This window comes from Mercenaria mercenaria, chromosome 4 (assembly GCF_021730395.1).
Source record: "Mercenaria mercenaria strain notata chromosome 4, MADL_Memer_1, whole genome shotgun sequence".
Classification (NCBI taxonomy): Eukaryota; Metazoa; Mollusca; class Bivalvia; order Venerida; family Veneridae; genus Mercenaria; species Mercenaria mercenaria.
Window position 1 is genome coordinate 98,907,596 of NC_069364.1, and position 27,634 is coordinate 98,935,229.

At 36.6% G+C, this 27,634-nt stretch overlaps 1 protein-coding gene and 1 long non-coding RNA gene across 4 annotated transcripts in view; one reads left to right on the forward strand and one right to left on the reverse strand.

Annotated features, from left to right (window-relative positions):
- The window catches only part of LOC123552568 (uncharacterized), a 67,661-nt gene extending 54,161 nt beyond the window's left edge, over positions 1 to 13,500 (reverse strand). For 2 of the 3 annotated variants that reach the window (XR_008370770.1, XR_008370771.1), the window contains exons 1-2: positions 13,298 to 13,500; positions 11,387 to 11,550 (exon numbers count right to left, since the gene is read on the reverse strand). This is a non-coding gene — a long non-coding RNA (uncharacterized LOC123552568). The remainder of the gene's footprint in view (positions 1 to 11,386; positions 11,551 to 13,297) is intronic. The other variant, XR_008370772.1, reaches the window with a different exon arrangement.
- Positions 13,501 to 22,053: 8,553 nt separating this feature from the next.
- Positions 22,054 to 27,126, forward strand: LOC123553615 (uncharacterized). Its single transcript, XM_053542471.1, has 3 exons — positions 22,054 to 23,671; positions 25,849 to 25,954; positions 26,222 to 27,126. The coding sequence occupies exons 1-3, from the start codon at positions 23,539 to 23,541 to the stop codon at positions 26,283 to 26,285; spliced, it is 303 nt and encodes a 100-aa protein (XP_053398446.1). The 5' UTR covers positions 22,054 to 23,538; the 3' UTR covers positions 26,286 to 27,126.
- Positions 27,127 to 27,634: the final 508 nt, after the last annotated feature.

Here is a 27,634-nt window from a genome sequence, read left to right on the forward strand (position 1 = left end):
CATGCAAAAAGTTAACGTTGTGACAAATGAAGGAACAAACAAACAGATGGACAGTTGAAAACTAATATATGCCTCCCTTCAGGGGTATAAAAATCCAAGTTAACAAGAGCTGTTCATAAGACAGCGCACTCGACTTTTCTCAGTGCTTGACTCTAAATTAGAGCTTTGCCAGTAAAAAAAATTCCAAGTTAAAAAGAGACATAACTCTGTCAAAATTCAAATCAGAGTTACGAGAATTATGTGTCCTGGTGTAGACTTTAATAGTAAATTACTATTCTGAGTTTCAAGTAAAAAGCTTTAACAGTAACAGAGATATTTGACTTTATCAAAAATATTAACAATAAATTCTAAGTTAAAAAGGGACATAATTCCGTAAAAATTCAAATCAGAGTTATGGGGATTGTTTCTCCTGATGTAGACTTTGATGTTTAAGAAGTACTTTAAGTTTCAAGTCAATAGCTTTGACAGTAACAAGAGATATTTGACTTTATCAAAAACTTTAACCAAAAATTTTAAGTTAAAAATGGGCATAATTCTGTCAAAAATCAAATCATAGTTATGGGGATTGTTTCTCTTGGTGTAGATTTTGGTAGTAAATAACTGTTTTGAGTTTCAAGTCAAAAGCTTTAATAGTAACAGAGATATTTGACTTTATCAAAAACTTTAACCAACGCCGACACCGGGGCGAGTACAATAGCTCTACTTTTCCTTCGTAAAGTCGAGCTAAAAAGGAACATAATTCTGTCAAAATTCAAATCAAAGTAATGGAGACTGGTGTAGACTTTGATAGTGAATAATATTTTAAGTTTCAAGTCAAAAGCTTTAATAGTAACAGAGATATTTGACTTTAGCAGAAATTTTAACCAAAAATTCTAAGTTAAAAAGGGGCATAATTCTGTCAAAATTCTATCAGAGTTATGGGGATTGTTTCTCCTGGTGTAGACTTTGATGGTTAATAAGTATTCTAAGTTTCAAGTCAATAGCTTTGATAGTAACAGAGATATTTGACTTTATCAAAAACTTTAACCAACGGCAACGGCAACGCCAATGCCGACAGGGCGAGTGCAATAGCTCTATTTTTTCTTCGGCAAAAAGTTGAGCTTAAAAAGGGGCATATTGTTGTAAAAATGCAAAAACAGGGTTATCGAACCTGCACAGTACTTATCAGCTCATGACAGTGGACAAGTGTGTAAAGTTATAATCCATTTCCTTTAGTGGGTACTAAGATACCATCTTACATCTAAAAATCTAACTAAACAAGAGGGCCAGATGGCCCTAGGTAAGGTCTTGTTTTACACAGTATAAACATGTTAACGAACGGACAGTTGAATACTAATATGCCTCCCTTCGGGGGCATAAAAATGTGCCCCCTAGGGTGTAAACAAGCTTGTTCTTTGATTTGACCCGATGACCTAGTTTCTGGCCCCACATGACCAAGATAAAAATTTCATAACAACAAAGGGAAGAAATTAAAAATAAATCAAAGTCCTCCGAAAAAATATCTAAGTCCAAAGGACAGGAACAACAAAGGGAAGAAATTTAACCAGAAAGAAAAAAAATTCTTACAAGGTACAGATATGTCAAAATACACCTATAAATTGGAGGTTCCATCCAGGTACCACAGAAAAGGGGTCTTGGTTTTTCCCTATGGCAAATAAAAAAGTGAAGTCATTAAAAAAACAAGAGCTGTCGGAGGACAGCAACGCTCGACTATTTAATAGCCTTGTCGCTTGAATGAATAAGAAAGTCGAAAAAGGGGCATAATTTAGTAAAAAAGTAAAATAGGGTTATGGAACCTGCAAAGTGCTTATCAGCTCATGACAGTGGACAAGTGTATGAAGTTTCAATCCATTCCCATTAGTGGGTACTGAGATACCAGCTTACATATAAGAATTTAACCCAAAAACTCCTAAGTTGAAAAAGGGGCATAATTTTGTAAAATGTAAAGTTGAGTTATTGATCCTTTGCACTGCATGTCATATCATGACAGTGAACTAGTGTGTGAAGTTTCAATCCTTTCCCATTAGTGGATACTGAGATACCAGCTTACATACAAAAACTTAACCAAAAATTTCTATGTTGAAAAAGGGGCATAATTTTGTAAAAAAGCAAAATAAAGTTATGGGACCTGCTTTGTGCATGTCAGATCATGACAGTGAACAAGTGTGTGAAGTTTCAATACATTCCCATTAGTGAGTACTGAGATACCAGCTTACATACAAAACCTTAACCAAAAAATTCTAAGTCGAAAAAGGGGCATAATTTTGTAAAAAAGCAAAATAGAGTTATGGAACCTGTGCAATGTAAGTCAGTTTATCACAGTAAATAAGTGTGTGAAGTTTCAATCCATTCCCACAAGTGGTTACTGAGATACCAGTTTACATACAAAACCTTAACCAAAAAATTCTAAGTCAAAAAAGGGGCATAATTTTGTAAAAGAGCAAAACAGAGTTATTGAACCTGTGCAATGTAAGTCAGTTTATCACAGTGAATAAGTGTGTGAAGTTTCAATCCATTCCCACAAGTGGTTGCTGAGATACCAGTTTACATACAAAAACTTAACCAAATCGGGACGCGGATGCCGACGCGGACGCCGACGCAGACACGGACGCCGACGCATGGGCGAGTCCAATAGCTCTACTATTCTATGAATAGTCGAGCTAAAAATTACTGTAAGTGAACAAAAGAAGGATATTCCAAACAAGAGCTGTCTGATGACAGCGCGCTCGACTATTCGAAGAATTGATTGAAGAATGGTGTCAAAATATTTCCACGGATATTCAGACAAAAGAAATAAATAGATTAGACAAACAATGTTCCTGTATTACTTTGATTTCGATAAGTCTTGCACTAAATGGCAATATATGAGCCAATTTCAAAGTCCAAAAAGGGCCATAATTCAATCAAAATAGTTATGTACTCTTGCCTACAGATGGAAATCATAATGATAAACGAGTGTTCAAAGTTTAAAAGCCATATGTCAAATAGTTTTGACAAAACATGGACTTGTATGGAACCAGAACCAATTTCAAAGTCCAAAATGGGCCATAATTCAGCCAAAATAGATGACAGAGTTATGTTCTCTTTCCTACAGATAGAGACTATTATACTAAACAAGTAATAAAAGTTTCAAAGCCATATGTCAAACACTTTACAAAAAATATGAACTGGTACGAAAAACTTAACCAAGATTTCTCAGTCAAAAAGGGCCATAATTCAGCCAAAATCCTTGATGGAGTTATGTTCTCTTGCCTATAACTGGACATGGTGATGGTAAACAGATGTTGAAAGTTTCAAAGCTTTATCTCAAAAGACTTTGTCAAAATATGAACTGGTACGAAATATTAACCCAGATTTCTAAGTCAAAAAGGGCCATAATTCAGCCAAAATCCTTGATGAAGTTATGTACTCTTGCCTATAACTGGACATGGTGATGGTAACCAAGTGTTGAAAGTTTCAAAGCTTTATCTCAAAAGACTTTGTCAAAATATGAACTGGTACGAAAAACTTAACCAAGATTTCTAAGTCAAAAGGGGCCATAATTCAGTCAAAATCCTTGATGGAGTTATGTGCTCTTGCCTATAACTGGACATGGTGATGGTAAACAAGTGTTGAAAGTTTCAAAGCTTTATCTCAAAAGACTTTGTCAAGATGTGGACTGGTACGAAATATTAACCCAGATTTCTAAGTCAAAAAGGGCCATAATTCAGCCAAAATCCTTGATGGAGTTATGTGCTCTTGCCTATAACTGGACATGGTGATCGTAAACAAGTGTTGAAAGTTTCAAAGCTTTTTCTCAAAAGACTTTGTCAAAATATGAACTGGTACGAAAAACTTAACCATGATTTCTAAGTCAAAAGGGGCCAAAATTCAGCCAAAATCCTTGATGGAGTTATGTGCTCTTGCCTATAACTGGCCATGATGATGGTAAACAAGTGTTGAAAGTTTCAAAGCTTTATCTCAAAAGACTTTGTCAAAATGTGGACTGGTACGAAAAACTTAACCCAAGGTGTGACGCCGACGCCGACGCCGTGGTGAGTAGGATAGCTCTACTTATTCTTCGAATAGTCGAGCTAATAAAAACAAGAGCACTGCAATACAACGCAAATGCAGAGCAATATGTACACAAAACAAAGACATTTGACCACTAAGTGTGACCTTGACAATGAAGTGAGCCATCCGAAACATGCACTCTGCACATCGTTTCGATGAGGTGAACATTTGTGTCAGGTTTCTTTGAAGTCCTTCAAGGGGTTCAAGAGTTACAGAGCGGAAGGGTAATTGCTAACCAACAGTAAGTAAGTAAGTAAGTAAGTAAAGACTTCATTTAATGAGGCTACACATTTGGTTTCCCAATCTTCCATGTGGGCCTCAGAATATATACATAATATACAGATGATAAAACATTCAACAGTACAATGATACACAAGATTTACATAAATTATGAAAAACAAAGAACAATTACATAGTACAATTACATATATAGAAAAACATACGAATATTTTATACATTACTACTATCATACAAACTGAAAATATGCTACAACATACTTTGATACACTGATTTAGGAAACTGAGGAGAAATGCCATTTGACATAAGATGTTTGAAATGTCCTTAGTGTCTCACACTTACGGATATTTGCAGGTAAAACATTCCATATTTTTGGACCTGAGTAAGACAGAGATTTCCGAAAGAATTCCATTTTTGGTTTTGGAACAACTAGTTCTGAATTAACAACAGATCTTAGGTTTCGGTTGTGTCTTTGATTTGTACTTTGAAATTTTTCTTTCATGTAAGCTGGGAATGACTGTTCATTTACCGACTTGAACATGAGTACTGCTTTTTTGTATCTCACTCGTTCATCAAATTTCATCCAGTTTAATTCATTAAATAGAGCAGCAGATGGACTATCATAGCTTTTATCTAGAATGATTCTGGCAGCTCTTTTTTGAAATTTAATCAATTCTGTGTTCAGCTCATTGCTACAGTTTCCCCAACAGACAGACAGACAGAAGAACACCGAGGCGATAACATAAATCGTCCCTTCAGGCATATAAAAAAGAATAGATCTTATAGTGATACAAGTTGTGTGCAAGTTTGGTTAAAATCAAATCACAAATCAAGCTGCTATTGTGCAGACAAGGTCAAAATTGCTAATTTTGGCCCTTTCAGGGGCCATTACTCTAGCAGGGCCCACGCTGTCGTTCGCCACTCGAGCCATTTGGCGAATCTGCGATGAAAGTGGCGAAGAAAAATCTCGAGTGGCGAAAATGAAAAAATGTTCGTAATTTGGACTGCCATTTTGTTTCAGACGTTCTAAATCGTAACCTCCAAGAAATTATGTTAAAAAAGAGTTGACTGGTTCCGATAATTTTACCTTATAAAATTAACTTATTTCGGGATAGTACTACCCAGTCTGCGTTTACTTTACATATAACAATGTGTGATAAACATCTTGACACGCGAGAAGATGCAATTTGCAATCAATTAGCAACCGATTATCGGGTTAAAATAATCTTTTTGTTTTGTTGTCATTACGGCAGATTAAATGATTGATGCCTTTAATTTCCATGGATCAAATAATTAATAAATAAATCGGCAAAATAATGAATGGTTTGGTGAATTTTTTAACGTTGTCGCCACCGTCAGTATGTTAGTCACAGGCACGGGTCCAATGTATTTTTTGTTTAATATAAAAATCCTTTTTTTTTTCACACAAATATACTTTTTATATGTTAGTCAAATGAAAAAAAAAATGATGACAACAAATCCGGTCACAATATCATACATGACACTGTGACCGGATTTTTGTCATCATTTTTTTTTTCATTTAACTAACATATAGAAAGCATATTTCTGTGAAAAAAAAGGTTGTTTTTTTATATTAATCAAAAAAAAAAAAATACATTGGACCCGTGTCTGTGATCTTAGTAAGTAATTAGTAAAGGTGTTTGCCAAGTTTTTTGAATGTCTTTAAAAGTTAGGAATGGATTTGAAATGTAATCCTGTATCAGGGTAGATTTCTGGGAAGCAGAGAGCACCAAAAACACAGCCCCCGGGCCATGCATTTACATACATGTAGTAGGCCCACAACAAAAAGAAGCTGTAATGGAAAAATGTTTCAGACAGGTTGCTTCAAACATCCAACAACATTTTAAAATACAAAACTTGCTTTAGAGGTATACCCACTTTCATTCAAAAGTCCCCCTATATAGCTAGAATATCACCATTTGCTTATGGGAAGTAACAAAAATTTTCAACGCGCCGCGGGAAGGGAAACCTCTCCGGCACCCTCCCTACCGTTCCCGAGAAAAAAGGTGGCTCCAACTTTTTTCAGCCCAGTGTGGGCCCTGCTCTAGAACCCATTATGGGATCTGGCCAATTCAATAAAGGAACCGAGATCTTATGGTGACACAAGTTTTGTGCAAGTTTGATTAAATTCAAATCATAAACGAAGCTAATATTGTGCAGACAAGGTCAAAATAGCTAATTCTGGCCCTTTCAGGGACCATCACTCTGGAACCCATAATGGCATCTGGACAGTTCAAGAAAGGAACCAAGATCTTATGGTGATACAAGTTGTGTGCAAGTTTAGTTCAAATAAAATCATAAATGAAACTGCTATTGTGCAAACAAGGTCAAAACAGGTAATTCTGGCACTTTCAGGGGCCATAACTCTGGAACCTTTCTGGTGATACAAGTTGTGTGCAAGTTTGGTTAAAATAAAATCATAAATGAAACCACTATGGTGCAGACAAGAAATTGTTGATGCACGCACGCAAATTCTGGTCCTTTAAGGGGCAATAACTCTAGAACCCATGATGGGATCTGGCCAGTTTTCATAAGGAACTGAGATATCATGCCAATACGTTTTGTACAAGTTTGATCAAAATTGCTTGCAAAATATGGTCTCTATCGTGTTCACAAGAAATTGTGAACAGACAGACGGATGATGGGCGATCACAAAAGTTCTATGTGACTAAGTTGTATGTGACTGGTGAGCTAAACAAGAGCACCGCCTTGCGGGTGCTGACGCTCATCTGATTTTTTTTGTGTAATAAAAATATTGTCCTACCCATGATTTTCTAAGTCTAAAAAGGGCCATCATTCTTGCAAAAAGCAGGATAGAGTTATGTTTCTTGATGTACAGTGTCCACTTATGATGGTGAAAAACTGTTGCAAGTTTTAAAGCAATAGCTTTGATAGTTTATGAGAAAAGTTGACTTAAACATAATACTCAACCAAGAAAATGATTTTCTAAGTCCAAAAGGGGCAATAATTATTGCAAAAAGCAGGATGGAGTTATGTTGCTTGCTGTACAGGGTCAGCTTATGATGGTGAACAAGTGTTGCAAGTTTCAAAGCAATAGCTTTGATAGTTTAAGAGAGAAAGTTGACCTAAACATAAAACTTAACCAAGAAATCTGATATTTTCTAAGTCCAAAAGGGGCCATAAATCTTGCAAAAAGCAGGACGGAGTTACGTTTCTTGCTATACAGGGTCAACTTATGATGGTGAACAAGTGTTGCAAGTTTTAAAGCAATAGCTTTGATAGTTTAGGATAAAAGCTGACCTAAACATAAAACTTAACCAAGAAAACTGATTTTCTAAGTCCAAAAGGGGCAATAAATCTTGCAAAGAGCAAGATGGAGTTATGTTTCTTGATGTACAGGGTCTGCTTATGATGGTGAACAAGTATTCCAAGTTTCAAAGCAATAGCTTTGATAGTTTAGGAGAAAAGTTGACTTAAACATAAAACTTAACCAAGAAATCTGATATTTTCTAAGTACAAAAGGGGCCATAAATCTTGCAAAAAGCAAGATGAAGTTATGTTTCTTGCTATACAGGGTCAGCTTATGATGGTGAACAAGTATTCCAAGTTTCAAAGCAATAGCTTTGATAGTTTAGGAGAAAAGCTGACCTAAACATAAAACTTAACCAGGCAACGCCGACGCAGACGCCGACGCCGACGCCGACGCCGACGCCGACGCCGACAACCGCTCAAGTGATGACAATAACTCATCATTTTTTTTCAAAAAATCAGATGAGCTAAAAAAGCACAATTTTGTAAAAATGTAAAATAGAGTTATTGAACCTTTGCACTGCAAGTCATATCATGGCAGTGAACAAGCAAATTCGATGAATTGGTATCCCCCGCTGAAAGGATTTGTGATGATAAATGGCAAAAATATATCCGTCAAAAAGCTAAGGATGTTACCAAGAAGCAAATAATTTCATTAGTCAAAATCATTTTAACAGAAAATGAATGCTATTTTTTGGTTGCGAGGGAGTGGGGGAGAGGGGAAGGGTGTGTGACCAAGGCAAGGTGGTGACCAGGTGTGGGCACATAAATTCTAAGTTTCTAATAAATGTTCATAGAAAAGAAAAAGAAGTTTAATGAAATTCTACCAACTGGTTGGTTTGTTATGTACAAATCTGCAGATTTTTAAACATTTAAAGGGCAATAACTCTAAGGAAAACTGACCAATTAAAAAAAATGACAGGCATCATCGAAGTATGTTGGTTCATATTTATTTCAAGTTTCAAAAAATTCTACCAGCTTGTTACTGAGAAATGGCTGCAGACGTGGATTTTTCATTAAATCATGGGCAATAACTCTAAGGGAAATTGACCAATAAAAAAAACAAAATTAACAGGCATCATTGCAGTATGTTGGTGCATGTTTATTTCAAGTTTTATGAAATTCTACGTAATAGTTACTGAGAAATGGCTGCGGATGGACATTTTGTGGCATGTTTCATTAAATCCAGGGCAATAACTCTAAGGAAAATTGAACAATAAAAAAAAACTTGACAGGCGTCATTGCAGTATATTGGTTCATGTTTATTTCAAGTTTCATAAAATTCTACTTGCTAGTTACTGAGAAATGGCTGAAGACAGATGGACAACGCCATTTCAATACACCACTCCCGATTTCATAGGCGGGGGATAACAAATGTGTGAAGTTTCAATCCATTCCCATTAGTGGATACTGAGATACCAGCTAAGATACAAAAACTCAACCAAAAACTACCAAGTGGAAAAGGGGGCATAATTTTGAAAACAAACAAAGTAGAGTTACCGGACCTGCTTAGTGCATGTCAGATCATGACAGTGAACAAGTGTGTGAAGTTTCAATCCATTCCCATTAGTGAGTACTGAGATATCAGCTTACATACAATACCTTAACAAAACATTTCTAAGTGGAAAAAGGGGCATAATTTTGTAAAAAAAAGCAAAATAGCATTATGGAACCTGTGCAATGTAAGTCAGTTTATCACAGTAAATACGTGTGAAGTTTCAATCCATTCCCACAAGCGGTTACTGAGATACCAGCTTACATACAAAAACTTGACCAAATCGGGACGCTACACACAGGTGAGTCCAATAGCTCTACAATTCTTTGAATAGTTGAGCTAAAAATTGGTGCAGGAGTTATGCACTTTGTGTCATATGATGTGGGTGATAAGGTGGAACAACTGTTTTAAGACTGAATCAAATCAATTTAATAATAACTGAGCTATCTAGAGTGAAAGTGCATCCAACTTTAATCTGAAACTCTAAGTCAAAAGAGGGAATAATTCATAAAAAATTGGTGCAGAAGTTATGGCCCTTGTGCCATATGATGTGGGTGATGACGTTGAACATATGTTTCAGTTTGAATCAAATACATTCAGTAATAAAGATAGAGTGAAAGTGCACCAAAACTTTCACCTGAAATTCTATGAATAAAGGGGCATAATTCATGGAAAATTTGTGCCAAAGTTATGAACCTTGAGTCATATAATGTGGGTGATGACGAGAAAGAATTATTTTAAATCTGAATCAAATCTATTCAGTCATAACTGAGATAAGAGTGAAAGTGAACCAAAACTTTTAACCCGAAGTTTCATTTAAAAAGGGGGCATAATTCTTGAAAAATTGGTGCCAGTTTTGCACCTTGTGTCATATGATGTGGAACAAATATTTTAAATTTGAATCAAATCTGTAGAGTGATAACTCGGAGAGTGAAAGTGCACCAAAACTAACCTGAAATTCTAAGTAAAAAGGGGGAATAAATCATAAAAGATTGGAGTGAGTGCTATGGCTCTTATGCCAGATGATACGGGTGATGGTGAGGAATAACTATTTTAAATTTAAAGCAAATCCATCCAGTAATTAGAGAGATAAGGTGAAACAAGAGGGCCATGAAGGCCCTGTATCGCTCACCTGACCTATTGACCTAAAGATCATCAAGATCAACATTCTGACCAAGTTTCATTAAGATATGGTCATAAATGTGGCCTCTAAAGTGTTAACTAGCTATTCCTTTGATTTGACCCCAAGACATCGTTTCTGACCTGACATGAGCAAGATTCGAGCTTGACCTAAAGATCATCAAGTTTAACATTGAGACTAACTTTAATGATGATACAGTCATAAATGTGGCCTCTAGAGTTTTAACAAGCTTTTCCTTTGATTTGACCTGGTGACCTAGTATTTGACCCCACCTAACCCAGATTTAAACTTGAACTACAAATCATTAAGATTAACATTTTGACCAAGTTTCATTAAGATATGGTCATAAATGTGGCCTCTACAGTGTAAATTAGCTTTTCCTTTGATCTAACCTGGTGACCTAGTTTTTGATCCTACATAACCCAGATTCAAACTGGATTTTGAGATCATCAATACTAATATTCTGACCAAGTTTCATGAAGATACAGTCATAAATGCGGCCTCCACAGTGTTAACAAGCTTCCCCTTTGATTTGACCTGGTGACCTAGTTTTTGATCCCAGATGACCCAATATCAAACTCATCCAAGATTTTATTAAGGGTAACATTCTGACCAAGTTCCATTAAGATTGGGCCAAAAATGTGACCTCTAGAGTGTTAACAGTCAAATTGTTGACGACGGACGACTGACGGACGGACGGACAATGGACACAGGGTGATCACAAAAGCTCACCTTTGAGCACTTTGTGCTCAGGTGAGCTAAAAAGTAGAAAGTGTAAAAAATCTTTTACCAAAGTGGAGACGTGGAAAGACGCAGATGCCAACACCGGGTGAGTAGGATAGCTCTCCTTATACTCTGTTAAGTTGAGCTATAAAATAAGGATTATCTTTCTGCCATTTTCCAACCAGCCTGAAACTGCTGCTTGATTACCTGTTTAGTACTATTGTACAAATACAGGAGCTGTCATTTTTGTAGATTCTTAGCTCATTTTTTAAATATCAAATAGCAGAAAAACAAATATATCTAGGAAATTGGTGCATTTAGATTCTTTAAACTTAGCATCATTTTAGACTGAAAAAAAAAATTGTAAAGACATTCATTCGACTTTTTTACAAACAATCTCTAGAAAAGCATACAGATTCTGTCCAAACTTATCTACATGTACTCACTTGAACAATGAAAATGTCTTGGCTTTCACTGAGGTAATTGTTCTTGTTCCCATTCTGAGTACTGTTATAAAGTCCACCACTGTGAGAGTCAGCTGGAATGATGGCAGACATCAGAACAAACTTGGGTTACGAAGGTGCAGATCACCAATCATAGACTTGTCAGACTGAAATAAATTATTGTTTTTGACATTGCTTATAGTACTAGAGATTAATCAATGACACAAATAATCCTACCTTGCGTTTAATTTATGTATACACCTGTATGAGCAAGAATGAAATACCTTTACAGTTAAAAAGTTAGTGTTTAGTCATTTCATTCTTTTGTCCATTTTCACAGTAAATACTAGAGCTTTTCTTGGTTATATATACAATGTGCGATATGGTACAAATAACATTATATATGTATCTAAATTTCAGCTTAAAAAGAGAATCTGAATTTATTTTATTACACTCAAAACATTTTCTTATGTCATACAATATGCATTGTTTTGACAACTTTTTTGCCAAAAATTCAAAGTCAATAAAAATAGCTGAAACTCACAAATGATGTTAATTTGTGCATTCTGTAAATAAACCAATTAATTTTAAGCTGCGGTTTTGGGAATAAATGTAATTTCATCAATTTTCATACACACAATCTGTAAATTTACAGATGGAAAAATCTGTAAATTTATAGATTATCTGTAAATTTACAGATAATCTGTAAATATACCACTTTCCTAGACCTGCTAAAGCACTGTACTGAGACACGAGTCAAATGTTTTACCATTTGCTAACCGATGAGTTACACAGGATGCACACATATGCTAGCATATAAATGTTAGGCACAGCTAATTCAGCTCAGGAGTACCAAATGCACAGAAGATAAGCAGAATAAGGAAAACAGGCTGATAACATTGCCCGACATAAAAACTAATATTTCTTGAAAAATAATGAAGATATTTCTTTCAAACTTGGTCCAATTATTAAGCATAACACATGACACAAATTAAAATAAAAATAACTTGGTTGCCTTCAGGTTTGGTAGAATTATTTCCCCTTTTCAAATTTTTATGACGCATAATTTTTGAAGTCCAAAAAAGATATGTTGTGATGCTAAGTTTAAAACAAAAAAGGGTTCAATGGCTTTCTAATGCTCTAAACTATTGTGCTAGTACATGAATCTATACATTTTACAGCGCTTTCACCTACAACATTATAGAGAAATGTTAGTTCTAAAACAATTGTTCATACATCTGCACTAGAAACAAAGTATTAACCCTAAATATATAGAATAAAGGTATTGGCGCACAAGTTTGGAGCAATAGATAGCCATTGAACCCTTTTCTGTTTTAAACGTTGCCTTAAAACATAATTTTTTGGACTTCAAAAATTATGCATCATAAAAATCTTAAAAAGGGAAGTAATTCTAACAAAACTGAAGCAGCAATATTATTTCTACCTAAATATGCCTCATATGTTATGCTTAATAAATGGACAAAGTTTGAAAGAAATATCTTCATTATTTTTTAAGAAATATTAGTTTTTATGTCGAAAGCATGGAAAATGGACTAGTATCTGCAAGCTGGAGGACAGTATTGTCCTTGGCCACAAAACAAAACACACACACACACACAAAAAAAAGTGGTCCAAATCAGCTGACAGTCAGTTACAAAATTCAGGCCTGTATTTCTAAAAATCTGAGATTTATACAAATCAAACTCTCTAAATAATCATGTTTATAGGCAACCTTCACCTCATGAAACTGGTTCAAGCCTAACACATCATCAGAAAAAAATCCCCGCCATTGGCGCCAAATCACTTTCGAGAAAATATAGAAAAGTGATGCATATTTAAAAAGAAATCTGAAAATCAAATAAAACTCTAACAAGTGAAACTGTAATTAAACATTTCTGTTTTTAATATGTTTACCTTTCTTCCCGGCATTGTGTCCTTCTTCGCTGCTTTGCTTTGCGTCCTTCCTTGTGCTTTACTGACTGCCTACTGAATGAACACGAGTTCACGCCCAACATATGTCACGTGATTCGCACTTTGGTTAGCTTTAGAATAAACTACACTTTCACTAGCCGTTAACTGCTACACTAGAATAACAATTCGACCGAACGGGCGGTGTTACAGTGTATGGAATACAATTTATTTTCTTGAACACTGTTCATTTTTTTCTGCACCACAGCTCAGATTTTTGCTATGACTAGTTTTGAAAGAATATTACAACACTGTCCGATATGGAATTCCATGGCTAAAAAACAAACTTCCCTACGTGAGTCCTTGGCCCTCTTTCTTAAAGAAAATGAAACAAAAATTCTCAACTGGTATTAAGAAGTGCGACATAGCTTACAACTGGATTTTAAATTCTTATATGTACGGACTTCACCCAGTTACTGATCATTTTTCGGCTGCGGGTCTTGGCATAAACTACATTATTGCAGTCGCGAAGAGCTACAACATACAACAAACAGAACTTTTTTGCTCGTCAAAATAATGCTCTCGTATACATATGGGTGAAATGATGGAACTCATGCGGCAGATATAATGATGGAACAAACGATTATGATTAAAAAACAAACGGGACATGAATTATGGAACAAACTGGTTATAATAAAGGGACAGGTGTGAAAGACGTATGGTTCCAGACATGATGTCATTTATCAACATAATAGAACTCACGACCCCACGGTCCATTTCATTAGTCCTGAGTTCGATTCATTGGTGAGGCGTTTGTACACTGTGATGGTTTGATAAAAGACAATTGTTTCTGAAACCATCCGTCCTCTACGTCTGACTCATGTAGAAAAGTTGACAGTCACTTGTGGAGAACAGGTTGATACTGGTATAGAATCCAGGAACACTGATGGGATACGTTCGATCAAAAGATATACATGTACAATGATAAAAAAGACAGGTGTAACGAAAGAAACAGACGGGTTACATATATTATATATTTTATCACACCGGATTTATATGGCTTCCTTTTCATGCATGATAAACACGTTCAAAGGCGCTTTATATAGCGCAAAGACAGCCACTTGGGGGGCCGAAATCATCCTCTACTAGTACAAACACAGAGCGATCTGACCAGAGGGGCAGAATGAGACAAAGCCCACAGAATCGAAAGAGAGAGAGAGAGACAATTCCTCTTAGATACAGGCCTGTCCGGCTGGTTCTATAACGTGCCCGGTGTGAAGCACCGATACACGCAAAGTCGTCCTTCCTTGAAGAACCAGTACTGGCCTCTTAGTTAGGTGGGAGACGCTCAAGAGCATCTCAGAAATTTCCAGTTTCAGTACTGGGATTCGAACCCCGGACCATTGGAATCCCGGACCTCTGAATTGACAGTCAAGCGTGTTACCATTTCACCGTTGGGTGATAATGACTTAACAGACGGAAAGAGAGAGATAGGGTAATTTGGGTTTCTAATTTTGTACTATGATTTACATTGAGTGTAGACACACGGATCATACTGTAACTCACGTAGCAGATAATAGTATGTGGATGATTTTAAAGGTGATTTTCTCTACACATGTAGATCAGGTGTGTTGAACGCAATAGCCGCTAATCCTTCTATTGTAGAATATTATCAAACTACATGTACATTCTTGTCAAACACATAATAAAATTACAATAAAATCTAATAATGCGGTCATTTTTTTACCACAGTGATCTTTTCTAAATACATTGAAGACCATTTATGAGGAAATAGTGACATAGAAATTTCATTTTTACAAAAGTACAGTAACTCACTAATTTAGTGTAAGATTCTTACGTATAAGCATGGTTCGTTGTATATCATAGTTTCCAAATAATGAAATTCGATTTTACAGAAAGTTCACACAGTGAAACTTCGATTTCCATGAGTTCTTAAAGAATGTACAATTTTGGCATTATGCTTTCAATAATTAAAAGACATGTACACATTTCAATTTAAGTGTCAAGTAATGTATATTCCAGTCACTTTCTACTCACAGATGTGGGTTTGAGCCTCACTTGGGATGTTGAATTCTCCATATGTTAGGAAGCCATCCAGCTGGCTTACGGAACTAATGTGCCCGCCCGTGATGAAATAATGCACGGAGGGGCACCTGGTGTCTTCCTCCACCATCAAAGCTGGAAAGTCGCCTTATGACTTGTAATTGTGTCGGTATATACGACGTTAAACCCATCAAAACAAAGCAAGCAAAGGAAAAACATGGTGCGGCTTCCTGTGTCAAGGGGAGTTTGTCCGGATCATCCTGCCAAGGCAACGTGACTACTGGAGTCTGTCAATCTTTGATTATTTTTTTTTTCAGTTAAGCATTTACAACTTATTATTTACTTTTTTAAGAAACAAAAATACGAAGAAAAATGAAACATGTGAATCTGGTCATTTAATTATATATGATGGAAAATACAACTGATATGAAAAATACAGTAAACAATTAAACAGTATTCTATCACCAAGATAAATGACCGAAGCTGAGAAGAAAACGCGCACCTCCTTTTTAGCATCAAAAGTATCATCATATTGCAATATTTAATGAAATTTTATAAAATTGCTTGCGATAACAATTACGTTAAAACTTTAAATCATTTGGTCGAATAAAACATTCAAGTAACTAAATGGCCATAGCTTTCGCAGAAGCGGTGGTTCCAGAAACGTGGATTAATATGGCCAGGTGAGTGTATTTCCGCGGTCATCGGTTACATGGGTTAGTTTTCTGAAGGTTTGATCTTATTTTTGTCACTTTTGGCTGGAAACAACAAGTGACTCACTGAGACAGGGGCCCACTTATGTACTCTTCCAGCCACAAACACTTGTTTAGTGCTATTCCTTGCCAATGATGTAAACACTTCTGTACAATTTGATGAGGGACTTCTGATTTTGTAGAATTTTGATAAAAATGGTAACATTTTTGTGTAAAAAGGCCCCTGATTATGTTTGCATCATAGCGTAAGTGCGATTACGTTTGCATCATAGCGTAAGTATGACTCAAACCTTTTGATCACGATACTGCATGGTCACGCGGCATCGTATGAATATGACGGTATTTGGGTTCATCAAATTTTTGTTTTGCGATAATGCAATATATAGACTATCATTCAAAGATACATTAACTGAGAGGAAGAAATCGCTTGCAGTCACTGATTTACCTCGCAAAACGTTGGCTGCTTTACATAAACTCATGCATGACACTGCACATAATTATACAAAATAGAAGGGAGAAAATGATGAAATGATGGCTTAAAATTAGCATTTGATGAATCAAATGTTGAACATGGATATTTTTTTTTTGCACTTAGATCTAACATTCCGTTTTTGTTATTTTTATTATTAAGTAAAATGTGTACATGCCCGCCTTATTGTACTAAGTGTACAAAGAAGGATATCTTCTACCAAAGAGCTATAAAAATAAAAATGTATTTTATACTTCTTTGCTTCTACTAACATTAGTAACTGAGCTTGACAATGCCTCTTTACTCGGAAACCATGCTGCAATTCATAGAACATATCGTTCTTTGTGAAGTGTTTTGTTGTGCTAGAGGATACAATGTGTTCAAGGGTTTGACACAAGATATTAGTAAAAGAGATCGGGCGATAGTTGGCTGGGTCTGAGCTAGAGCCTTTCATAAAGATGGGAGCAACATTTGCCATTTTCCATATATCTAGCAGAGTACTGGACTGCATGGTTTTTGGGAAGAGTTTTGTAAAGATGGGGGAGATCTCTCGGCTAATATTCGTAAGTACGACCGGTCTTATTTGGTCGAGCCCTGCAGCTTTATGGGGATTTAGGTTGTTGAGAAGTTCGTCGATACCTTGTGTTGAAATTTTAATATCAGACACAGCATATGTTTGTGTGGGCTGTACATTTCTTTTCCGGTGAAATCTTTACCCGTATCTGCGATAAATCTGCGATATCATCGTTTTCATAGAGCACAGGAGTCTGAAATTCTATCAATAGGACCCTAGAAGCTAGTCTACCTTTACAAAAAAAAAAACCTTATATATATATAAGTTAATATTATGGTTAAAAGTTGTCAATCACAAGCATACACAGTATTGTATGCCCTGATGTAAAACTATTTCTATCTAATTCTATTATCGGTTATTGAAAGGAATATGGATATGTTTTCGGCGGCATAAATTGTGTATGGGGTTTTAACAGCATAATAGTTACTGCCCTTTAACCAAATGCGCCATTTGCACAGAAGGTCGTGATTCAGTCAAACAACACATAACTTATAAGCACATGGCTTTTAAGTTATTCAAGGATTTAAATGAGGTCTGCGACATTGTGCCAATTTAGTGTCAGGATATACAGTACTGTACTGGTTTGGAACCAGTAGCCGGACAGATTTTCATATTTCGGCGCCATTATTTCCGCGAAAAACTATACTGAGCGTCATTGAAAAGTTACCACTTACTGGTTCGAGTCGTAAATTCGGCCACTTCTTGCGGTTTTTCATAAATATTTCTTTCTTTATACGATTGATTTGTACAAAATTTCTACCATATGTGCTTTAATACAAGCAACATTGATTGTTATCATTAACGGCCGTTTACAGTAAGGCAGTGGCTAGCGAACCGGAATCGGTTCCCTAGACTCCAGACTTATTCGTCCGGAACCGGTTCTCTAGCCAAAGTACTGGGCATAGGCTAGGGAACCGGAATTTTTTTCTATGTATATAACTGCCGAAATTCACATTGTTTCTTTTGAGAAATATCATGCATGTTATTATCTTAACTTATTTAACCATTTCAGCAAGCAATACCCTTGCATTTATCTGTATTTACCTGCGTCTTCAAAAGCGCACTCGCCGCATACTGTCCGCCATATTGGATCGATATAAACTAGTCCGAATGATAGTGGAAATCGTTGTCGGCATCAGAGGAAGCCGAAATAAAGCCTACAATATTAAAATTGGCGGAAATAGTTAAATTATTACGCTGTAACACTTATAAGTATTATGATTAGTAATAGCTAGTTATGGTAAAATGTCAATTAGTAAGTTAGTAGCAGTAGTATTAACGGAACATAGAATGTCAATTAGTAGTAGTATTAACGGAACATAGAGCGTTCAGTTATGACAGGATGAATCTTCATACGAATGGATAAAGGACGAAAATAGAGTGTAATTAAGACTGTAAATGATTCTTCCTGTCACATCCAGGCCACACCACGAGGAGGCGCTCTTACCATGGCCCTTCCCTCCCCCTTCCCTGAACGTCTAAATGTAATTACATAACCCGCAAACCCGGATTTTTCCCCTTTTTTGCTTTTATTATGCCTTCACTATCACAGACTTGTAAACAAAAAAGTATATAAGTTTGTTTAAAATACATCAAGGCTCCATACATTAAAGATGATTTATGTGTATGTATATACATGTAAAATCTTATTATTTTTCTTTTCTTTTTTTCTTTTTTTTTTTCTTTTTTTTCTTTTTTTTTCTTTTTTTTAACCGGGTGCTAATAGTTTAGTTTCAATAGAAATTATTGAATTATTGAAATTCGGAAACGAATTAGCCGAATATGAAGTATATTCCAGTCCTACCTAAATTTCAGGAGGAAGACCGCTAATATTTCAAAAGTTAATGGCAAAATGTTAATTCATATTATTATATTCTACCCTTATATTTTACGAACTCTTTAGTGGTTTTTGTTTTGTTTTGTTTTGTTTTTGTACAATACACGTACTAAAACTTTTAGCACCAAGTTAAATATCATATACTGAAAGGGAAATGAAACGCGTTTGTTAATTGCTCTGTCATATATTTTTATGTAATGTTAAGAGCCAATGGTAAATGGTATGGCATACTAAAGAAGAAAGGCCAAGAAGAATAAACAAATTCAAGGAATATATATTCTTTAAGTTTAAATTTTGAACTTAATTCATGAACAATTCGTTTTCCTTTCAGTATATACTAGCACATGCATGCAAACAAATATGTACACATATGGGCGCTTTCGGAGATTGTAACTGACATTTAATTGCTCTTATTTTTACGATGTAAAGTATGTGACGTTCCCAGTGTTGCACTCATCACAAAACCAGTTTTGTGCTTTCGGTGAATTACTTATGCCAGCACAGTGGTAGTGAAACCAGTTCAGGCAACTGTCACATCCCACACATCTTGTAAGTAATTCTTGTTGGCAGACTTTGCACAGCCATTGTCTGTTAGATTCATCAAGTTGTTTAACGGTAGCCTGTAACTGGGACCACGCCTCCTCGTCTAGGTACCTCTTACTTAAATCCAAGGGAACGTGTGTAGCACCAAGAAAAACTTTATTTGGGTCACATTCTATGGCTTCTTCAGGGATTTTGGTTTCGTTCTTCATATGCTGTTCAATGATATCTTTGTCTATAAACCAGGAAAGAATTATCTTTGCCTTTTTGTTGTCCGGCAAGTTGTCAAATGACTGTGCACCTTTCGCCTTTTTATTTAATTTCAGACGTTTCTTTGGTAATCCAATGACAGTTTGATCTGACCCTTTCGGGCGACCTCTTCTTCTGATGTTTGCTGGTAACGTTACTTCGGCAACTGAAACACTGACCGTCCCCTCAAATGTCGTGCACTCCCCGGTTTCCCTAGCACGTTTAGCGTCCTTGGTACCGCCGGCTTGTGCAACGATATGGGTCTCTGTACTGTTTGTTGTGGCCTGGTCATCAATGTTCTTTGTAGGAGTGGGGTCATTGTCTGTATTTTCGTCCACTCTTTCTCCAGCTTGTGGAACTAAAGGGTGTTATCTAGCTGTTTTTCTATAAGACGGTACGCATACTGTGTAAGAAGGTGTCTGTACTTAGCACGGTCATTGTCTTCAGATTGTAGTACTGGGACTTTCACAGCAGCTCTTGACAGTTTTCCGTCGATTTCTGTACGGTGTGATCCGAGGAACGCTACGAAGCCTGTTGCAAAGACATTTAGTTTGGAATGTTTCGAAATTACTTGTTTCAGCTTCTGGTTTAGGCTTTCAAGTCTGTTATTGGTCTGGTTGCCAAGACAGTGTTCCGATGAGAGGCCTATCACCCATTCATCCCTAATTGGATGCCAGGAATTGTCAAAGTAGCTGTTTACAGCGTCACATCCGGTTTGCTTCAGCATCTCGTGGTGAGTGTTGTATTCGGCATACGATTTCGAATATGAAATTTTCTGTAGTATATCCAGGATGTTTACTCGCTGGCTGGACATAATGTTCATCTTCTCTGTGGTTATCTCGCGTTTAAATGTTCGCAGAACATGAAACAAGCAGATCTTAAGTTTGGCTTCAGGGAATAGCCTCCTAAAGACGTCACGTTCGACGAAATCTTTGTCCGACATAACAACCTTGACTTCTTCCCACTTTGGATTCTGCTCCTTGAACACACCGACAACCTCCGATATTAACTGCTCTGTTTCTTCCGTTACCATCCACATTCCGACAATTTCGGACTGGCCGTTCCCATTTTCAACAAGTAATATATAACAAGGCATGCGTAGGTCATTCAACTTGTACATTGCGTCTATGCACAGGAATTCAGGATAGCGAGCAAAGGTGTCGCGCATGCGCTTGTCTTGAAAAAAGATACCTCTCAGTTCATTGCTTTCGCTGGTGATCAATTTCACATATGCACCATTCATTTCTGACATTGTATTTACCGCTTGTTGAAGTAATGTCATGTCTTTGTTTGTTTCAGTGTTCTTTGTTTTGAGATTGTGAATGTCCTTTAGCAGAATTTTCTTCCCACTTTCATTTATCAATTGTGTTTGTATTATTATCTTATTTGCTTTAACATTAAGCATGTTGGACACATTTTCCTTTTCAGTTTCATTCATGCGACGCTGGTGAAAGAGATTTGAGAACAGTTCATAGTTAATAGGATGATTATGTTCTTCGTCCAAAGATGAAACTACCAACTTCTGACCATCTGAGGATGTTTTAAGTTTGATTGTGACAGGACATCCCATTCTGAACGTGCTGAAAATAAATATTTCTTTTGTAGTTTGGTTTTTATTGATGATGATGATGATGATGAGTAAACTTTGATTATTTTGTTCATTACCGGTCAGGAACATCGAATAGCAACGCATTATCATTGGGGAAGATAGTTTCCTTAGAAAACTGTAGTTTTCCTCAATATTTTTCATTTTTCTGGGCATTCAAAAATTAGTTTTAGCATTGATGATGTAGATGGTGATGATCATGTTAACTGATTGATGATGAAGTTGATGACTGATTAATTGAATGATTGATGATGATGATGACTGATTGACTGACTGATTGATGAAGAAGTTGATGATTGATTGATGATGATCTAAGAAGTTTAATGATGATACGACGATGCCGACAACGATTTCCGCAATCATTCGTACTATAGTTTATATCAATCCAATATGGCGGACAGTATGCGGCGAGTGCACTTTTGAAGACACCACAAACGCCGGTAAATGCAGATAAAGGCAAGGGTATTGCTTGCTGAAATGGTTAAATTAGTTAAGATAATAACATGCATGATATTAATCAAAAGAAACAATGTGAATTTCGGCAGCTATATGCATAGAAAAAAAATTCTGGTTCCCTAGCCTATGCCCAGTACTTTGGCTAGAGAACCGGTTCCGGACGAATAAGTCTGGAGTCTAGGGAACCGATTCCGGTTCGCTAGCCACTGCCTTACAGTAATGTATGGTAAACAATAAAACTTTAGGGAAACACTACTTTCTATAGTTTTGTCGGCCATAGTCCAGGCTTTGCACCACTAAAATTATGACTCTAATATACTGACTAAAGGTTAGGGTTAGGTCGACTATGGCCACAGTGGTTCGTTTGCCCTTACCCAAAACTTTAACCTCCACATTTCACCTTCTAGAGGTTGTAAATATTCGGCCACTTTTTAAACACAAAGTTGGTTATATTTTCAACATTGTCTTGGAAATAAATCGATGCTACAACCAAATTGTTCTTTTTTCAACAATTGCAATCATTTTTCAAAAGCATACCTCATGGGAAATATTTGCCAACAGAGATTTTAAAAGCGCCTGTCATCCTTCTAACACCAGCATGACGTAGTTTAATTTTTACGTCACTGTTTCTCACACATTCTAGCAGAAAACTGCTGTTCTTGTCACTTTTCGGGGGTGTTTTAACAGGAGATTAAAGAGATTCTCGCGCTTGCGTGCTGTTATAACACCTTTTCATATATGCGCGTTCCGTGGCAAAGCATAAACGTTTTACGGCCCCGTTAAAGATAATTCAAAAGGATATGACGTCAACGTGAAAAAAACCAACGTAGACATGGAAATTTATTGACCTCGAGGGATAAGATGTTCGTTTTCTTGGTAATAACGCGTTTTATGCTAGTTAGCGCATATTCTTTTCGTGTTACAAAGTTTGGATCTGAATTAATCCTTGCCGGGCCTCAGCAGAAACGAGCGCGTGCGATGACGTCATGCGACCCGCCAGACAAAATATTTGCTACTTAGAGTACACAACTTTAGGGAATGACAATTTTTTCTCTAGTCACCTCAACTTGTTGTTTTTTGCCGACTTTGTTGCTAACGCAAGTGCTTATGATGACACATATGCGTTCTCAAGCATCTGGCTCGAAAAAATGCTTAAAAGTGGGTGGCCGAATATTTACGACCTGGCCGAATTTACGACTCGAACCAGTAATATACTGTATACCTCTTTACTTTTTTATACAATATCGACGTCACATTTTCATGGCCTGTGCTCGGTCTATTACTCATAGACCCTGTCTGATCATGTCTCCTAACCCATTTCATGACTGTCTGGTGAGAACAGCACATACGACGTGCAGTTTCATGACATGGAAGCTCGGCGTCAGCCATGCCAATGGCCTTATGGCATTGATCGTGCCTTAAACAGGGCATTCGTAACAAGGATATTCTGTGTTTTTTTAAGGTATTCCTTTTAGTCTGTCGACTAGCTTTCAAGTGCAATGAATGATTTGCGATAGAATTTTCGTACATGCCGACATTGCTAGAAAAAGTCACTTTGCACATGCAGTCCATGCCTCAAATGGAGTTAATCGAAATTGACAAATCTTTACACCAGTGCCATCTCAGTTGCGTCAAAAATGTAGTTGTGTTATGCTTTTAACACAGTCAAATGCGATTTTTAAAATATAAAGGCCATTAGGGTGGTAACTTTTCAGTGACGCTGAGTATATTTGACAAAAATGAAGCTGAAATTGTACAAACTTTGGCTCATTCTGCATCCAGTGTTGAAATCAGCATCGTGCTGTGACATAAAATACAGGTTCCATGGGGCCTCAAATGGGGTACCCAAAAAGAAGTTATTTTCCCTAAGAGGTAAACCAGTAGCCAGACAAATATTTTGAGATGTTTTGCTGTTATTTTGATATCTAGTCCAACTAATTTGACGCGATCCTAGGAAATGACACGGTACAGACTTGGTCAAGTGAGGGTAGAATAAGTGTCAGGCAGTCGGTTAGCTCAGTTGGTAGAGCAGTCTCGTCCTGTAAGCGAAGGGTCCCGGGTTCGAGCCCTGGACTGACTGCATATTTTTCTCACCCCGTGACATTTGGCACCAAACATGGGACCGTGGCTTGCTTGCTTGGTCAGTCTTGTGACGTTTGTAATAATGTGTACCTCTTGAATTCGGGGACGAATTTCCAATTTGTGGGGGTGTATGTCACGGTATAGACTTGCATGGTCACGTAAGGGTAGAATATGTGTCAGGCAGCAGGTTAGCTCAGTCGGTAGAGCACTCGATCTGTAAGCGATGGGTCCCGGGTTCGAGCCCCAGACTGACTGCACATTTTTCTCACCCTGTGACAGAAATATTGAGATATTTTTTCATATGGGCAATATCCCCACTCGCGTCAAACACTCGAAAGACCAAAATAGTTGAAGCAACTTCGATGAAATTTTCATCGCTGCTGATGCTTTACATGCTATAGGTTTAAATGCCGATTATTTCACGAATTGGCCATAAATTAAAATAAAACTTACATGTTTCAAAAGGGGATTCAATTCCTCATTAATCGATGTACAAATTATCAAATAATATCCAAAATTACGAATTTTCTGGTGATTTAAACTTATGTATGTACTGTACACGATCAACATTTACTGTGTGTTTACATGCCATATAAAACCAATAACTTAACATGACTGTGTACTGTGATTTAACTTCCATTATTTTGGTCCTTCAAAGTTTTGACGTTTAGATTGCCTGTCACAAATATAAAACAATCTGAACATGGAATTATTTTGACTATTTGATATCGAAATAAGTAGTTAAACTATTTTTACACATTTCTTTAATATCCTTAATCTCTTCAAAAATGCACATGAAAGATAACCCAACTTTCAATAGCAGCTACGGAAGCAATGAGAGGCTAACTACGGAAAACTTAAATTTCGTTTAATTCAAATTCTTGATAATTCATATAGATATAGAATAAAACAATGCAATATTCGACAGCCCTGTATTTTATGTAATTATTACCATGAAGTTAAAAGTAGCGCGTTTTATCACCAGACATTTAATATGTAGTTCCACTTGATACCTCAACAAGAGTAAACTACTGCGCATGTGAAATGCTATCTTCATGCCCTGTTATGACGGAAAGTAGTTTTGTAAACACAGGTGAGGTATCGTCATAAAACCTAACATTATACAGCCTTGTAAAACAGTGGTTAGTTGTAAACATGAAGAATAAACATCCAAATGATCCGGATGAAACAACTGCTTGAATAACGCCAAAATAAAGTGGTTATTACATGTGTCCGGAAACTGGTCCTGTACATATACTGGTTTCAAACCAGTACAAATGTTGTGTACCAGTAATCTGTACTTGCTCTTTTAATTGAACAGTAAAGAAGGTAGAGTGTTACAGACACAAGGGTAGTTCTGGCTAATATAACTTAACTGGCTATGTTTTTATTTTCTGATGGTCTCGTCCAATTAAGTACATGTACCGGTAGTTATTTAATAAAATTGTCTCGGGATCAATACGACTGCACTAAGACAAGTAAGAGGGCGGGACCAATACGACTGCCCTAAGACAAGTAAGAGGGCGGGACCAATACGACTGCCCTAAGACAAGTAAGAGGGCGGGACCAATACGACTGTCTAAGACAAGAGGGCAGGACCAATACGACTGCCCTAAGACAAGTAAGAGGGCCAATATCAGAATCAGTTACTTATCAAATATATAATACTAGTATGAGCTGCATCATGAGAAAACCAACTTAGTGCATTTGCGGATGTGCAGGCTGGTCTGGATCCATGCTGTTTGCTTTAAATCAGACCCTATTGCAATTAGAAAACCCGTTAGCGAACAACGTGGATGGGCAGGCTGGTCTGGATCCATGCTGGTCGCAAATGCACTATGTTGGTTTTCTCATGGTGCGGCTCATTTAACTGATGTAAATTTGCATGAAAAATTGCAGTTACATTGTATTGTATTAATATACTTTGTATTTAGACATTATAGGGAAACATTTCTTTTGTATGGTAGATCATGCTGCAGTGAGAAACCAAGAAATTCCTATTGTTGTGTGCATACTTAAGTTTCATGGAGTGTCATGGGAAAAGGATATGGAAAATACAGGGATGAAGATGTGGTATGTACTTGTTGATAAAATTGCTGGAATCAACATTATTTAGTTGTTTTACTTTGTACACTGTCATAGCAGCTTTGAGTTGTAAAAATCAATTACAATATTTATTTAAATAGAAGGCATATTTTAGTTAAGTCATTTTCCAGTGTAAGGTCTAAACCTAGAGATTATTGAAAATGATTTAAGGGAGGTAACTCAATTTCAAATTTTCTTACTTAATTTCATTATGTTATTTTGTGTACCTGTTCTGATTGTTTTGTCTTTTTATAGTGAAGCTGCAGAAAAGCAAGCTGGAAGCTATATACCCAGAATTCCAGGAGAAAAGGGGCTGTAGGTTTGTGAAGGGTATTGAGCTGCTGAACAGATTGAATTGTTAATGTAAGAGAATAAGTATAAAAAAATGCTGATCTAACACAGCAGTGTTCCTTAGGTGATCTACCAAATTTAATCCACTAAAATAATGGCAGATGGGCCAGGCTAATTTTCTTTCTATGGCTATTTTGAAAACTCAGAAAATACCACAGTCTCGATTTCAAAATAATTTTTACATTCCTTCAAATCATTTTATTTAAAATGATAGGGCAAGTTTTCCCTTTATTGAAAAAAAATCTTTTCTTCTGGAACTGCTGGTTTGATTGTACAATAATTTCACACAGATGTTTTTATGCCCCCTGTGGGCATATCAAAATCGCACTTTCCGTCCATCTGTGTGTCCGTGTAAATTCTTGTCTGGCCTGTAACTCAGTTATCCATAAAGGGATTTTGAAATAACTTGGCATAAATGTTTACCATAATGACACAATGTGTCATGCGCTACACTCAGACCCTTAGCTCGAAGGTCAAGGTCACACTTAAAAGTCAAAGGTTAATGGGGTGTTTTGTTCCCGGTCCATAACTCTGCCATCCATGAAGGGATTTTGAAATAACTTGGAATAAATTTTTACCTTTTCACCATAATGAGACGACGTGTCATGTGCGAGACCCAGACTCCAAGGTCAAGGTCATACTTAGATGTCAAAGGTTAACAGGGTCTGTTTCTTGTCCGGTCCATAACTCTGCTACTGATGAAGGGATTTTAAAATTACTTGGTATAACTGTTCCCTATATTAAGATGACATGTCGTGTGCATGACCCAGACCCCTAGCTCCAAGGTCAAAGGCAAAGGAAGAAGTCAAAGGTGTTTCATGTCTGGTCCATAACTTTGCCATTTATTATGGGATTTAAAAATAATTTGACACAAATGTTAACCATTTTGAGAAGGTATGTCACGCTTATGACCCAGGTCTGTTGGGTCAAGGTCAAGGTTACGAAATGATGTGTTGTTTTTATGGTGCAGACAACTGTAGCATTCTTGGGCATGCTTTGGAGGCATTTGCCACCAATATTGACAGCTCTTGTTAGGTAATTTCTTCAAGCTCTCACCCACATTATACCCACCCAGTCCTAGCACTCAGCATCGAAGGTGAGCTTTTAGGATCATCAAATGACTTGATCATCAGATTCTGTCTGTCCTTCTGTTATCAGTAATTTCTTTAAAAACATCTCTCCTAAGACACCAAGCCAGTTTCAACCAAACTTCCAAGGAATGTTCCTTTTATGTTCACATTTCTGATTCCTTCAAATCTAGGTTAATCTTTAAGAATTTTTGTGCCATTGCAACCAAAAGGAAAGGTTAAAAATCTC

Coding starts and splice junctions, on each gene's coding strand:
- LOC123553615 (XM_053542471.1), top strand. CDS start 23,539: ATGAAGCTGAAATTGTACAAACTTTGGCTCATTCTGCATCCAGTGTTG. Junction 23,672..25,848: donor GAAGTTATTTTCCCTAAGAG/GTAAACCAGTAG, acceptor TTTGTATGGTAG/ATCATGCTGCAGTGAGAAAC. Junction 25,955..26,221: donor AATACAGGGATGAAGATGTG/GTATGTACTTGT, acceptor GTCTTTTTATAG/TGAAGCTGCAGAAAAGCAAG.